Source organism: Oryzias latipes, chromosome 17, assembly GCF_002234675.1.
Source record: "Oryzias latipes chromosome 17, ASM223467v1".
Taxonomy (NCBI): domain Eukaryota; kingdom Metazoa; phylum Chordata; class Actinopteri; order Beloniformes; family Adrianichthyidae; genus Oryzias; species Oryzias latipes.
In genome coordinates, this window is record NC_019875.2 from 22,094,291 (window position 1) to 22,106,539 (window position 12,249).

General features: G+C 42.1%; 2 protein-coding genes across 2 annotated transcripts; both read left to right on the forward strand.

The window, feature by feature from the left end:
- The first annotated feature begins 6,113 nt into the window (after positions 1-6,113).
- LOC111949108 (C2 calcium-dependent domain-containing protein 4C-like) lies at positions 6,114-8,661 on the forward strand. Its single transcript, XM_023965522.1, has 3 exons — positions 6,114-6,427; positions 6,735-7,497; positions 7,580-8,661. The coding sequence occupies exons 2-3, from the start codon at positions 6,766-6,768 to the stop codon at positions 8,129-8,131; spliced, it is 1,284 nt and encodes a 427-aa protein (XP_023821290.1). The 5' UTR covers positions 6,114-6,427; positions 6,735-6,765; the 3' UTR covers positions 8,132-8,661.
- A 530-nt stretch (positions 8,662-9,191) lies between these two features.
- On the forward strand, positions 9,192-11,733 carry LOC101169316 (C2 calcium-dependent domain-containing protein 4C). The gene is made up of 3 exons (XM_020710996.2): positions 9,192-9,422; positions 9,732-10,492; positions 10,575-11,733. The coding sequence occupies exons 2-3, from the start codon at positions 9,761-9,763 to the stop codon at positions 11,124-11,126; spliced, it is 1,284 nt and encodes a 427-aa protein (XP_020566655.2). The 5' UTR covers positions 9,192-9,422; positions 9,732-9,760; the 3' UTR covers positions 11,127-11,733.
- The last annotated feature ends 516 nt before the right edge of the window (positions 11,734-12,249 follow it).

Consider the following 12,249-nt stretch of genomic DNA (forward strand, 5'->3'; position numbering starts at 1 on the left):
CTTTGTTGTAGGATTTTTCTGGCAAGTGTTGAGTTTCACACTATATGTTGGTGTTTCTTCATACACATTGTGTAGTGATAAGCAAACAATAAAACATACTGTGAATCTAAAATAAGCCATGCACTAAGTATCTATTGTCTTTCAGACATTTTGGTAAAAGATAAACAGAAGTTTAATTGCCATAAAGGAATCAGTAACTGATGTATTGACTGAACAGGTAGAGTATATTTTGAAACATTTTAAATTCTTTTATTATGATTGTGTCGTTTTTAGGCAAAATCAAAGAACCTGTGTCGTTTTCTATGACAGTTTCTGCTGAGCAGCAGTAGTTCCTTGAAAATTTGCCTTTGAGTTGTGGGCAGGACTGTTGGTGGGGAGCAATACTTCCCCACTTCCCGTCATCCTTCTGTTTACACAGTTTTCTGCTAGCTTACAGCCCCTCACATACCCAATATAACATTAGTGGTGCAAAAAAAACCCGTGATGAGTTTTCAAGCTATCCAGCCGTACAGTTTTGATCCAGATTCCAGCTTAGACAAGGAAAACAAACACGTCCATGGCTCTAGTCGTCTGCAAGTGGATGCATCAGAATGGAACGAAGTAGAATGCTTGTGGCCCACAGATTGCAGCACCTACGTCACGGCTACAAGTTTTTTCCAATGGCATTTTTGCGTCTGCTCCTAATTCACAATGATTTGCAATACTCAGAAATGCCTTTGTAACCCTTGTGCTATCCTAGGCACTTGGGAGTTTGGTCATCTAGACCCACAAGACAGTGCGCTGAACCTTTTTTCTTCAATGATCTGTGATCTTCACTGGTGTCCATGGATTACATGAAATCTTTCCACCTTTATCCACCTTTGTCATGGTAGGAATAACACGTCAATGCAAGGGTGGGGTCATCTAAGATAGCACAAGGGTTAATCTCATTTTCTTTATATATGTCCTTCATCATCAGAAAAATGCTACAAGAACATCCTAAAAACACAATTTTAATAACATGTGGTAAAACTTTGAAAATTGATTTCAATATGACTCTCCTTTATCATAAAAGAAATTTGCTTATCATGAGGTAATTATGAGGAAAAATTGTCATAAATCTCAAAAATACCGTGTTATATTTGCTCTTTGAGACTTTGTTTTGAAGAAATTAGGGCTGTAACAAGTATCCAAATAGTCGGATATCCATGATCTGTTCAGAAAAATTGAGTACCAATATTTTTTACACACGAGATCAATGATTCGCAATCTCTCTCTATAAATTAGATTATAATAAAATTAAACTTCAGAAAAGGTAATTGTTAATTCTAAAAAATAGAACATGTTAGATTTTAAGTACATAAACAAATCGTATACACTATACTGTCACTGGAAGTAATACAATTTTCTAAGTAAAGTTATCAAATATTTTTCGGATGAAAAAAAAAAGGAGAATGAAACGAAGTTTCCAAAAATAAGTTCTGAAAAACAAACACAAAGTGCAAACATTTAAAGACTTTCAGTCTTTTGTCATTAGTATGAAAAAGACAATGAAGAAGATCATGTAAGATGTCCTCGTATGTATTGTCCATTTTTAAATCCCTGCAAAACATCTACTGACTCCTACATGAGGACTGCTCATACCATGACAGATCCACCTCCGTGTTCATTATTTGGCATACATTTTTTTCTGGCCATTCTTGTGTTTTTTTTTCTCTCTTTTATTTTTACAGATAATGGTTTTCCCTAAACAATAAAATGGTAGCAGTGAATTGCCCAGTGTTTATTCTCTTGTGCATGACAGTTTGGCTCTACTCCAAATCTTTGAATCTTACTGTAGAAAACGTATTAGAAAAATAGGAGGGAGCCTCTCATTTTGTTTTTTTCTCTTATAAACTGACCAGCTGAGATATGAGTGGGTCAATCTTCTGAAAAAATATTGAAATCTCAAATTGCCTTTTGTTCTGTTTGTTCAAAAACACATTGTACAGCTTTAAAATGGTGCTCCATTTTCTCTGTAACCCTTCATTTCTTTTTAAAAAATTGGACGGTAAAATACATGTCAGTTTGTATATTTGGGTTTATAAATTGCAAATGGCTTAGTTCATCTCTGTGCAATTTTTAAACCATAGGTACAACTGTCAGAATATGCTAAACACAATGGAATTGCATTTAAGAAAGATCTACAGTTCCTTTTCATTTGTCTCCGTGTGTCTGTGGGGGCTTAAACAGCTCATTTCAGGAGCTGTTCTCAAATCAGCAGGGAGATTGTTACAGATTTGGCTTCCAAACTACAGACGCCAGCAATGCTGTAGGTCTTTGTGAGGGTTTAGGGTATTAAAAACTGCAGGGCCTTGTGATCTGTGTGCTCAGTGTAACATAAACCATGGCAGTGTGTAAAATTCAACATATTTATCACAACTGGATTTATAGACAGACTGCGGGGATTGAAAAATTACTCGAAAAACTAGGATTAGATTTGAGACACTCCATTAGACCGTTCCAGTAGAAATAGGTTATTTGACCCCAAGAACATTAGTAATTTGGGGTGCAGTGTAGAAACACTGACATTGCTAGGAAGGTGAAATCTTAAAAAAATCATTCAAAAACAAAAAAGCAAAATGTGCCACAGAGGAGAAGCGCTTTTTTTCACATGGCTGTGCTCTGATGCACAGAAGTTTACATTTAAATGTAAGTAATTATTTTTGTATTAACATGACCTTTTTAAAGTTATAAAACCAACGTTTTTATGTATTTCCGAGTGCTAGTAGCTCCACGGTGACGTAGCTGACTGGTGAATATTGATGACATTATAGAGTTACTTGCGAATTAGAAGACACCGGCTGTGTCCGAATTCCCACCCTACTCCCTCACTACTAAAAAACTATATAGTGCTTGACTATGTAGTGCCCTGGGTTTTGAAAGCAATTCAGACACCATGCTTACTACTTTTTTTTTCTTTTTTTTTTTTTATTGATTTCACAAAGTGAGAAACTCACTGATATGAGCGTTTTGCGACGACCGTTTATGAATCCACTGTGTTCTGAAGATGAAAATGTTGATACTTTATTAAAAAAAAAGGTAATTGAAAAACATTTTCTTCGCAAAAATTGTTCAAACACAATGCATTGTGGTCTATATTCAACAATCTAGTGAGCATAGCCTCACACTGGTTTCTCACAGAGAGTTCTGGGAAATTTCTAGGGCACTCGATTTTCAAATTGTAGATTCGGACAGCACTCAAAAATGGCAAACGCACTTTGTAGGGAGTAGGGAAGGAATTCGGACACAATGACTATTTTTCCATAAATCTCTGTTTGGAGGGCTAAATGTAAGGGTAGGGAGAAGCTGTGGGAGTAGGGGAAGAATGCGGATTCAGCCTGAGACGCTGTTTAGCAGCTTTTGGAATTGCTTTTATTATAACCCCCAAAAGGATCATAGGGCTTTGTCGCTTACTACACTATGAACAGCTCATTTGGAAATTTATGATTCATTAACAAAATTTCAAAAATCTATTTGTTGCAGCTAAAATATATCACACAAAATCAACATTTTGAGTTTTTAAGTGTATTATAATGTTAGTTGCTCATAAAAAACAACCCCAAAACAGTATTTTGATCCATTTACACCCTGAGTATTCCCCTAAAAACCTGTGCTCTGATCACCAGCCCCTTCTCATCCAGAAAAATGAGTGGGTCCTCACATTGTGACATCACAAAGAGGCGAACAGCCCCTTCTAGCAAGAGTCTGTGTTGCCAGGACCGCTCCCAGGCTAACACACACACACACACACACACACTTTTTATGCCTTTATGCGTGATTCAGGCGTCTTTATTCAAAACTCTCACGTTCATGCGTCTCAACGCACATTTTTGGGACTATTTTTGGGCTCTAGATAAAAAAATGCATTCATGGTCTTTCATATATCGAAAAAGCCTTTAGCAAAATTTACGAGATTTGCACCGTTTTGACATTTTGCACTAAGCCTCTTCCAGAGAATTCAAGATGGTGAACTGGATCTTCACAGATGGTGAACATGCGCTACAATCGGGTAGTGACAGTCCAGCGAGAACACCATGTGCTAAACGGTTTAGCCCGTCACATGCCCGGTGTGGACGTAGCTTTAGAGCACATGTGTCAAACCCCAGGCCCGGGGGCCAAATGTGGCCCGCCATGTCATTTTATGTGGCCCATGAGAGCATAAAGTTTTTAATTTCTTAAAATAATATATATATAGTATATTTATTCATATTAAGGGGGAATTGGACTTGAACTATCGGAATTGCCAACTATAAATTAGGACTTAAACACTGTCCATATAACCTAACCTGAAAGAATCAAATTTAAAAAAGATTTATGCTAGAGTAAGCAAACATATGTTTGTCTCTGCAACTGCAATTTATCTAATTATGAACAACATAGGACTCCATAATTGTCACTTTAAAAATGTATAATAAATGATGAGTTATTTAACATTAAGGAGCAGTTACATTTATTTTTCATTACATTTGATTAGATGTATAAACTATATCTAGCCCTTTGAGGACAGCCACTATGCCGATGTGGCCCTCGGTGAAAATGAGTTTGTCACCCCTGCCTTAGAGTAACTGAAACCCGTTGCTTTTTGTTTTCAACAAGTCAAAAGCTACACTACTGATGAATGGGTGACAAACTGTGAACTGCTGAGGGTGGGGTGGGGGAGGGGACTTGAAGAAATAAACATAAAAAGCCTGACACTGCCCAGTTAGTAATATAACACCAAAAAAGTAAAAAAAAAAAAAAGTACAATAATATAAGTGATTACATAAAAAATGATGACAATTTTCACTTTGCAATAATAGCTATTTGAATGCTATGTTTTCTTTACCTTGCTGTTGACTTTTAGGTCACTTTCTATAAAGGAAATCAGTGTTCCATCCTCAGCTCAATTCTCTGTAAAAGTACAGGTGGTGCACAGTAGCGGTTTTAGGCACGGGCCATACGGGCGATCGCCCGGGGCGGAAAAATGACGGAGGGGCGGCGCCAGCGGCTCAGCTCTTGTAAAATACTTTATGCATCACTATTGGTTTACTTATATCACAGAGTTTGTAACAGCCTGAAACCTGGCGGCGCCCCCGCCCCGCAGCTGCGCTCTCTCCTGTCTTTGAGAAGTAGACGCAAATGTGTGTGAGAAGGAGAAGGGAGGGGGCGCGGGGTGAAGGATGCAGGCTGAGAGGTGAGCACGGAGCGCAAAACGCATGCGCAAACCTGGCTGGATCTTCTTCCAGGGGGGCAACGGTCGCGGCCAAACAAAAAATCTCTTGTTTGGTCTATCATGACCAAAACTGAATAAGGCCCAAATATTGCAAATAACGTCATTTTTAAGATATTTATTCTTAAATGTTTGCTCTGCCTTAACTTGTAACATTAGTTATGATTCGTGTGTCTGTCTGCTCTGCTGTAACACAAAGTTTTTGTTGTGTTTTATTGTTGTATATTAGTTCATAATGTTAAATAAGCTGTGATGGTAGCATGCTGCTGCTGCTGCTGCTGTTAGCTTTTCAAAACTCCAGTTGATCAAGTCATACCTGAGATCACCAATGTCTCAGGAGCAACTCACTAACCTGCTGTTGTTAGTATCAATCATTCAGGGGGGGAGCAGATTTCATATGATGACGTTATTGACAAGCTTGCATCAGGAAGGCCACAAAGGTTAGGTTTTAGTTAGTGTTTTCTGTTCTTAGTGCTGCAGTTACATTTATTCTAGTGTATTATTTGTGTGATTTGTAGTTTATAATATTTATTTCAGATTATTTGTGTTTATTAAATATTTCCTAACTGTATTTTCAGTTACAATAAATGGACAAAGTGACTCTATTGGGGGGGGGGGGGGGGGGCGCCAGAGGAGGGTCTCGCCCGGGGAGTAATTCAGGGTAGAACCCCCACTGGTGGTGCATGCTGTTTTCACCAGAACACCACCAGTACATCCAGTTAAGGCGTTTTTGTTCCGCGTAATAACTGTTGTGTAGGCTTGCTGATAACTCACGAGGGAATGGCGCGAGCCTAAACGCCAACTACAATTCATTTGGAAATGAAAGAAAAAGAAAGGAGATAAATCGAAACAACGAGGAAGAGAGAATTCAAAAAGTTTGCAACACTTAGAAGCTGAGGCAACAGCTGATAAATGCCCTCCCCGCTGCCTACCTCGCTCTCTTCCCCCCCCCCGTGCCTCCGCGCGCACGCAGGGAACAATTTGAAGGCAAATATCATGCGAAGGTTTCACAACCCTCTCATTGGCTCAGAAGTCAGAGACCCCATCATATAAAGCGAGAGTGACTGATCCAGCAACCCTTTTCCAGCAGGCGAGCGCGGAGGCTCACAGCAGCCAGGAAAAAAGTCATTTTACGCGCAGGAGAGAGAGACGGGCGCTGCGCTGCGCGTTCTGCGAGGACACTTGAAACAACAACAGGTGGGTCTTTTTGAAGGCAAAAGTCCTTTTAAAAAATGTTCAATCGACTAAAGTAGGAACATTATTTTAAAAAAGTGCTTTTTGTGTATTTTGCTGATAGAAAAATGCCGAAATAAACTGAAATGTGTGATGTACAGTTGTTGGATGATGTTGTGTTTCAGCATTTTTGCAACTTCCTTTGCAAAAACAGTTGGTAAAAGCTTGGGGTTTATTTGGAACTCCTGTTTTGGTAAATAAAATGTTTTAAACTATAAAGAGCATCTCATTTTATTGGTATGGAGTCTTATTTACATTTTTTTTATGTTAGAGAAACTGTGAGCTGAAGCATCTAAACAAGCATGTGGCTACTGGAGAAGCTCCGCAGCTCCGTAGAGAGCAGTGGGACAAATTCCCAGACCCCACAGATGACAGAGGCCATTCCAGTCTCCGTTTATGCCAACGTACTCACTCCAGAAAGGATCCCTGATTTCTTTATCCCACCTAAACTTGTGTGCTGCCCGCCAGATGAGTCTCCCAGCCCAGAACCTCTGCACTGCTCCACTCTCAGGCCATCCGCGTCAGACCATGCCATCTGCAGCAAGAGCCCCAGAGCTAGGAGAAGCAAGAATCCCACCAGCCCTCGCCTTTTTGCGAAAAACCTTCAAAAGTCAGCTAACCGCCATATCATCCAGATTGAGAGTGCGGATGAGCCTGCTGCTGGGTCTGCGGGGAAGGGGGATGTTGACGTCAACACCAACGCTGACCCCCAGTCGCAGACTGCAATGTCTTTACCGTATGTTCCAAAGGCCCAGACTTCCTATGGCTTTTCTACCCTGGTGGAGTCTCCTCACACCCGACGTAAGGAGAGTTTGTTCCACAGCGACCCCAACAGTCCTAGCACCTCCCCTAACTCCCAAAGGCGTTCCCAAGGTGGGACCCTTCTGGCCCCAGCTGACCCCAATCCCTACAGGTACTTCAGCGGAGGTGAGAGTGACACCTGCTCCTCAGCGGAATCTTCCCCCTTCAACTCTCCTCTTCTGTCTCGATCTGCCTCCCTACTGCGCTCTATTACCAAGGAGACACAAGCCAAGGTACAAACTCCTAGTTGTGCACGAGTTCTGTGTTTTTCTCTTCTGCATTGCTTATGAACCTGCTGTCTCTTTTTTATTTCAGGTGTCGCGTGCCAAACGCTCCTTGGCTCGCCACAGCTCTCTCTCAACTGATGAATGCAGCTCAGCGGACAACAGCCCCAACATGCAGCGGCGCCGCACGCGCTGCCCCCCCTCTCCTGCTTTCAGGGGAAGTAAAACAAGCAGCACCAGGGGCGCAGCGTCAGATCTCCTGCAGCGCGAGCACACGATCTATCTCCACAAGGGGGGCACACTGAGACTGAGTACTCACTACGATGCCGAGGCGGCCCGGCTGCGGATTCGAGTGCTAGCTGCAGAGGCCCTATACAACACGCAGACGGATCTCAAAAGCATCAACTGCTGCGTTGCCCTCTACCTGAACCCTGGTAAGCAGCAGAAACAAAGAAGCACCATCATCAAGAACAGCAGGAACCCGGTTTTCAATGAAGACTTTTTTTTTGACGCACTGCCCCAGGCACAAGTAAAGAGCCTGGCCATGAAGATAAAGGTGGTGAACAAAGGAACCAGTCTGAGGAGAGACGTGTTACTTGGGGAAAGGGAGGTGCTCCTCAGTGAGCTGCTTGCAGGCCTTTAGACATCTCCTGTCAAGACTCGGGAGAAAACAGTCACCTGTCACAGGTGGAGGGCTTTCTCCCCTTCACACTGACAACCTTTTTGTACCACTTCAGAGCTGACAAATGCCGGACAGGAGAAAGCATTTGAAAACAGTTTTGTCATGCTCTTAGCTTATGTCTTTGATTTTAAACACATTCATTTTTTATTTACTTTTTTTTTTTTAAGTCCAATTTTACCAAAAGCAAGCAGCTACAACCTGCATGCTTGCCAGAAACAGTGCGATGTGAGCTTTGGAGCTTTGACTTTCAGGTGTTTCTTTTGAAGCAATGACACATGATGCATAGATGTGCTACTATTTAGCTGTGTTGATATTTGCATCAGCTTTACTTTTGTGATAAATCTTAATAACCTTAGAGTGTATTTTTTGCATGAAAAAGTCCAAAGTAAAAATGAATGTTTACTCACTGTAACTTCTTGCAGATGTGTTGTAAAAAAAAGATCTTAATGTGCTCAGTTTAAAAAAGTATGAATAAACATCACAAGAAGTTATTCCAGTGTTTGCTTGTTTCTTTAAATTTTCAATTTTTGGGGGCGTCTGGGTTTCTTTCTGCATGTATTTCCTCCACATTCTCTTCATGGTCAAAAAGAATGCCAATTGTTCTTTCTTTGGCTCTAAAGTTCTTCAATATAGCATCTCTGAGACTGTATTCATTAAACAAGGCAAAGCAAGACATTCATGGTTGTTTTTCGGTTTATATTTCGCAAAATTGTTGCACTCAAATTCATTTTTTTTAGTGAGTTTATGATCCTTTGCTGAGTTCAGTCCAGTTAAGGCGTTTTTGTTCCGCGTAATAACTGTTGTGTAGGCTTGCTGATAACTCACGAGGGAATGGCGCGAGCCTAAACGCCAACTACAATTCATTTGGAAATGAAAGAAAAAGAAAGGAGATAAATCGAAACAACGAGGAAGAGAGAATTCAAAAAGTTTGCAACACTTAGAAGCTGAGGCAACAGCTGATAAATGCCCTCCCCGCTGCCTACCTCGCTCTCTTCCCCCCCCCCCCCCGTGCCTCCGCGCGCACGCAGGGAACAATTTGAAGGCAAATATCATGCGAAGGTTTCACAACCCTCTCATTGGCTCAGAAGTCAGAGACCCCATCATATAAAGCGAGAGTGACTGATCCAGCAACCCTTTTCCAGCAGGCGAGCGCGGAGGCTCACAGCAGCCAGGAAAAAAGTCATTTTACGCGCAGGAGAGAGAGACGGGCGCTGCGCTGCGCGTTCTGCGAGGACACTTGAAACAACAACAGGTGGGTCTTTTTGAAGGCAAAAGTCCTTTTAAAAAATGTTCAATCGACTAAAGTAGGAACATTATTTTAAAAAAGTGCTTTTTGTGTATTTTGCTGATAGAAAAATGCCGAAATAAACTGAAATGTGTGATGTACAGTTGTTGGATGATGTTGTGTTTCAGCATTTTTGCAACTTCCTTTGCAAAAACAGTTGGTAAAAGCTTGGGGTTTATTTGGAACTCCTGTTTTGGTAAATAAAATGTTTTAAACTATAAAGAGCATCTCATTTTATTGGTATGGAGTCTTATTTACATTTTTTTTATGTTAGAGAAACTGTGAGCTGAAGCATCTAAACAAGCATGTGGCTACTGGAGAAGCTCCGCAGCTCCGTAGAGAGCAGTGGGACAAATTCCCAGACCCCACAGATGACAGAGGCCATTCCAGTCTCCGTTTATGCCAACGTACTCACTCCAGAAAGGATCCCTGATTTCTTTATCCCACCTAAACTTGTGTGCTGCCCGCCAGATGAGTCTCCCAGCCCAGAACCTCTGCACTGCTCCACTCTCAGGCCATCCGCGTCAGACCATGCCATCTGCAGCAAGAGCCCCAGAGCTAGGAGAAGCAAGAATCCCACCAGCCCTCGCCTTTTTGCGAAAAACCTTCAAAAGTCAGCTAACCGCCATATCATCCAGATTGAGAGTGCGGATGAGCCTGCTGCTGGGTCTGCGGGGAAGGGGGATGTTGACGTCAACACCAACGCTGACCCCCAGTCGCAGACTGCAATGTCTTTACCGTATGTTCCAAAGGCCCAGACTTCCTATGGCTTTTCTACCCTGGTGGAGTCTCCTCACACCCGACGTAAGGAGAGTTTGTTCCACAGCGACCCCAACAGTCCTAGCACCTCCCCTAACTCCCAAAGGCGTTCCCAAGGTGGGACCCTTCTGGCCCCAGCTGACCCCAATCCCTCCAGGTACTTCAGCGGAGGTGAGAGTGACACCTGCTCCTCAGCGGAATCTTCCCCCTTCAACTCTCCTCTTCTGTCTCGATCTGCCTCCCTACTGCGCTCTATTACCAAGGAGACACAAGCCAAGGTACAAACTCCTAGTTGTGCACGAGTTCTGTGTTTTTCTCTTCTGCATTGCTTATGAACCTGCTGTCTCTTTTTTATTTCAGGTGTCGCGTGCCAAACGCTCCTTGGCTCGCCACAGCTCTCTCTCAACTGATGAATGCAGCTCAGCGGACAACAGCCCCAACATGCAGCGGCGCCGCACGCGCTGCCCCCCCTCTCCTGCTTTCAGGGGAAGTAAAACAAGCAGCACCAGGGGCGCAGCGTCAGATCTCCTGCAGCGCGAGCACACGATCTATCTCCACAAGGGGGGCACACTGAGACTGAGTACTCACTACGATGCCGAGGCGGCCCGGCTGCGGATTCGAGTGCTAGCTGCAGAGGCCCTATACAACACGCAGACGGATCTCAAAAGCATCAACTGCTGCGTTGCCCTCTACCTGAACCCTGGTAAGCAGCAGAAACAAAGAAGCACCATCATCAAGAACAGCAGGAACCCGGTTTTCAATGAAGACTTTTTTTTTGACGCACTGCCCCAGGCACAAGTAAAGAGCCTGGCCATGAAGATAAAGGTGGTGAACAAAGGAACCAGTCTGAGGAGAGACGTGTTACTTGGGGAAAGGGAGGTGCTCCTCAGTGAGCTGCTTGCAGGCCTTTAGACATCTCCTGTCAAGACTCGGGAGAAAACAGTCACCTGTCACAGGTGGAGGGCTTTCTCCCCTTCACACTGACAACCTTTTTGTACCACTTCAGAGCTGACAAATGCCGGACAGGAGAAAGCATTTGAAAACAGTTTTGTCATGCTCTTAGCTTATGTCTTTGATTTTAAACACATTCATTTTTTATTTACTTTTTTTTTTTTAAGTCCAATTTTACCAAAAGCAAGCAGCTACAACCTGCATGCTTGCCAGAAACAGTGCGATGTGAGCTTTGGAGCTTTGACTTTCAGGTGTTTCTTTTGAAGCAATGACACATGATGCATAGATGTGCTACTATTTAGCTGTGTTGATATTTGCATCAGCTTTACTTTTGTGATAAATCTTAATAACCTTAGAGTGTATTTTTTGCATGAAAAAGTCCAAAGTAAAAATGAATGTTTACTCACTGTAACTTCTTGCAGATGTGTTGTAAAAAAAAAGATCTTAATGTGCTCAGTTTAAAAAAGTATGAATAAACATCACAAGAAGTTATTCCAGTGTTTGCTTGTTTCTTTAAATTTTCAATTTTTGGGGGCGTCTGGGTTTCTTTCTGCATGTATTTCCTCCACATTCTCTTCATGGTCAAAAAGAATGCCAATTGTTCTTTCTTTGGCTCTAAAGTTCTTCAATATAGCATCTCTGAGACTGTCATTCATTAAACAAGGCAAAGCAAGACATTCATGGTTGTTTTTCGGTTTATATTTCGCAAAATTGTTGCACTCAAATTCATTTTTTTTAGTGAGTTTATGATCCTTTGCTGAGTTCAGTCATTATGATGGCAGAAGACTTTGATCATCTTACAGCCAAGCTTAGAAAAACTGCCAACAGAAAGACGGTAAATGTGTTATGTGTCCTGGTTGGTAGTTTAAAGTTTATGTTTAAAACCCTTGTGCTATCTTAGATGACCCCACCCTTACATTGATCTGTTATTCCTACCATGACAAAGGTGGATAAAGTTGGAAAGATTTCATGTAATCCATGGACACCAGTGAAGATCACAAATCATTGAAGAAAAAAGGTTCAGCGCACTGTCTAGTGGGTCTAGATGACCCAACTCCCAACGTTAAAGTGCCTAGGATAGCAC

Bases quoted from the DNA above. Each gene is read 5' to 3' on its own strand.
- LOC111949108 (XM_023965522.1), top strand. From the start codon at position 6,766: ATGTGGCTACTGGAGAAGCTCCGCAGCTCCGTAGAGAGCAGTGGGACA. The intron at 7,498-7,579 runs GTACAAACTCCT...TTTTTATTTCAG, and splicing joins CCAAGGAGACACAAGCCAAG to GTGTCGCGTGCCAAACGCTC.
- LOC101169316 (XM_020710996.2), top strand. From the start codon at position 9,761: ATGTGGCTACTGGAGAAGCTCCGCAGCTCCGTAGAGAGCAGTGGGACA. The intron at 10,493-10,574 runs GTACAAACTCCT...TTTTTATTTCAG, and splicing joins CCAAGGAGACACAAGCCAAG to GTGTCGCGTGCCAAACGCTC.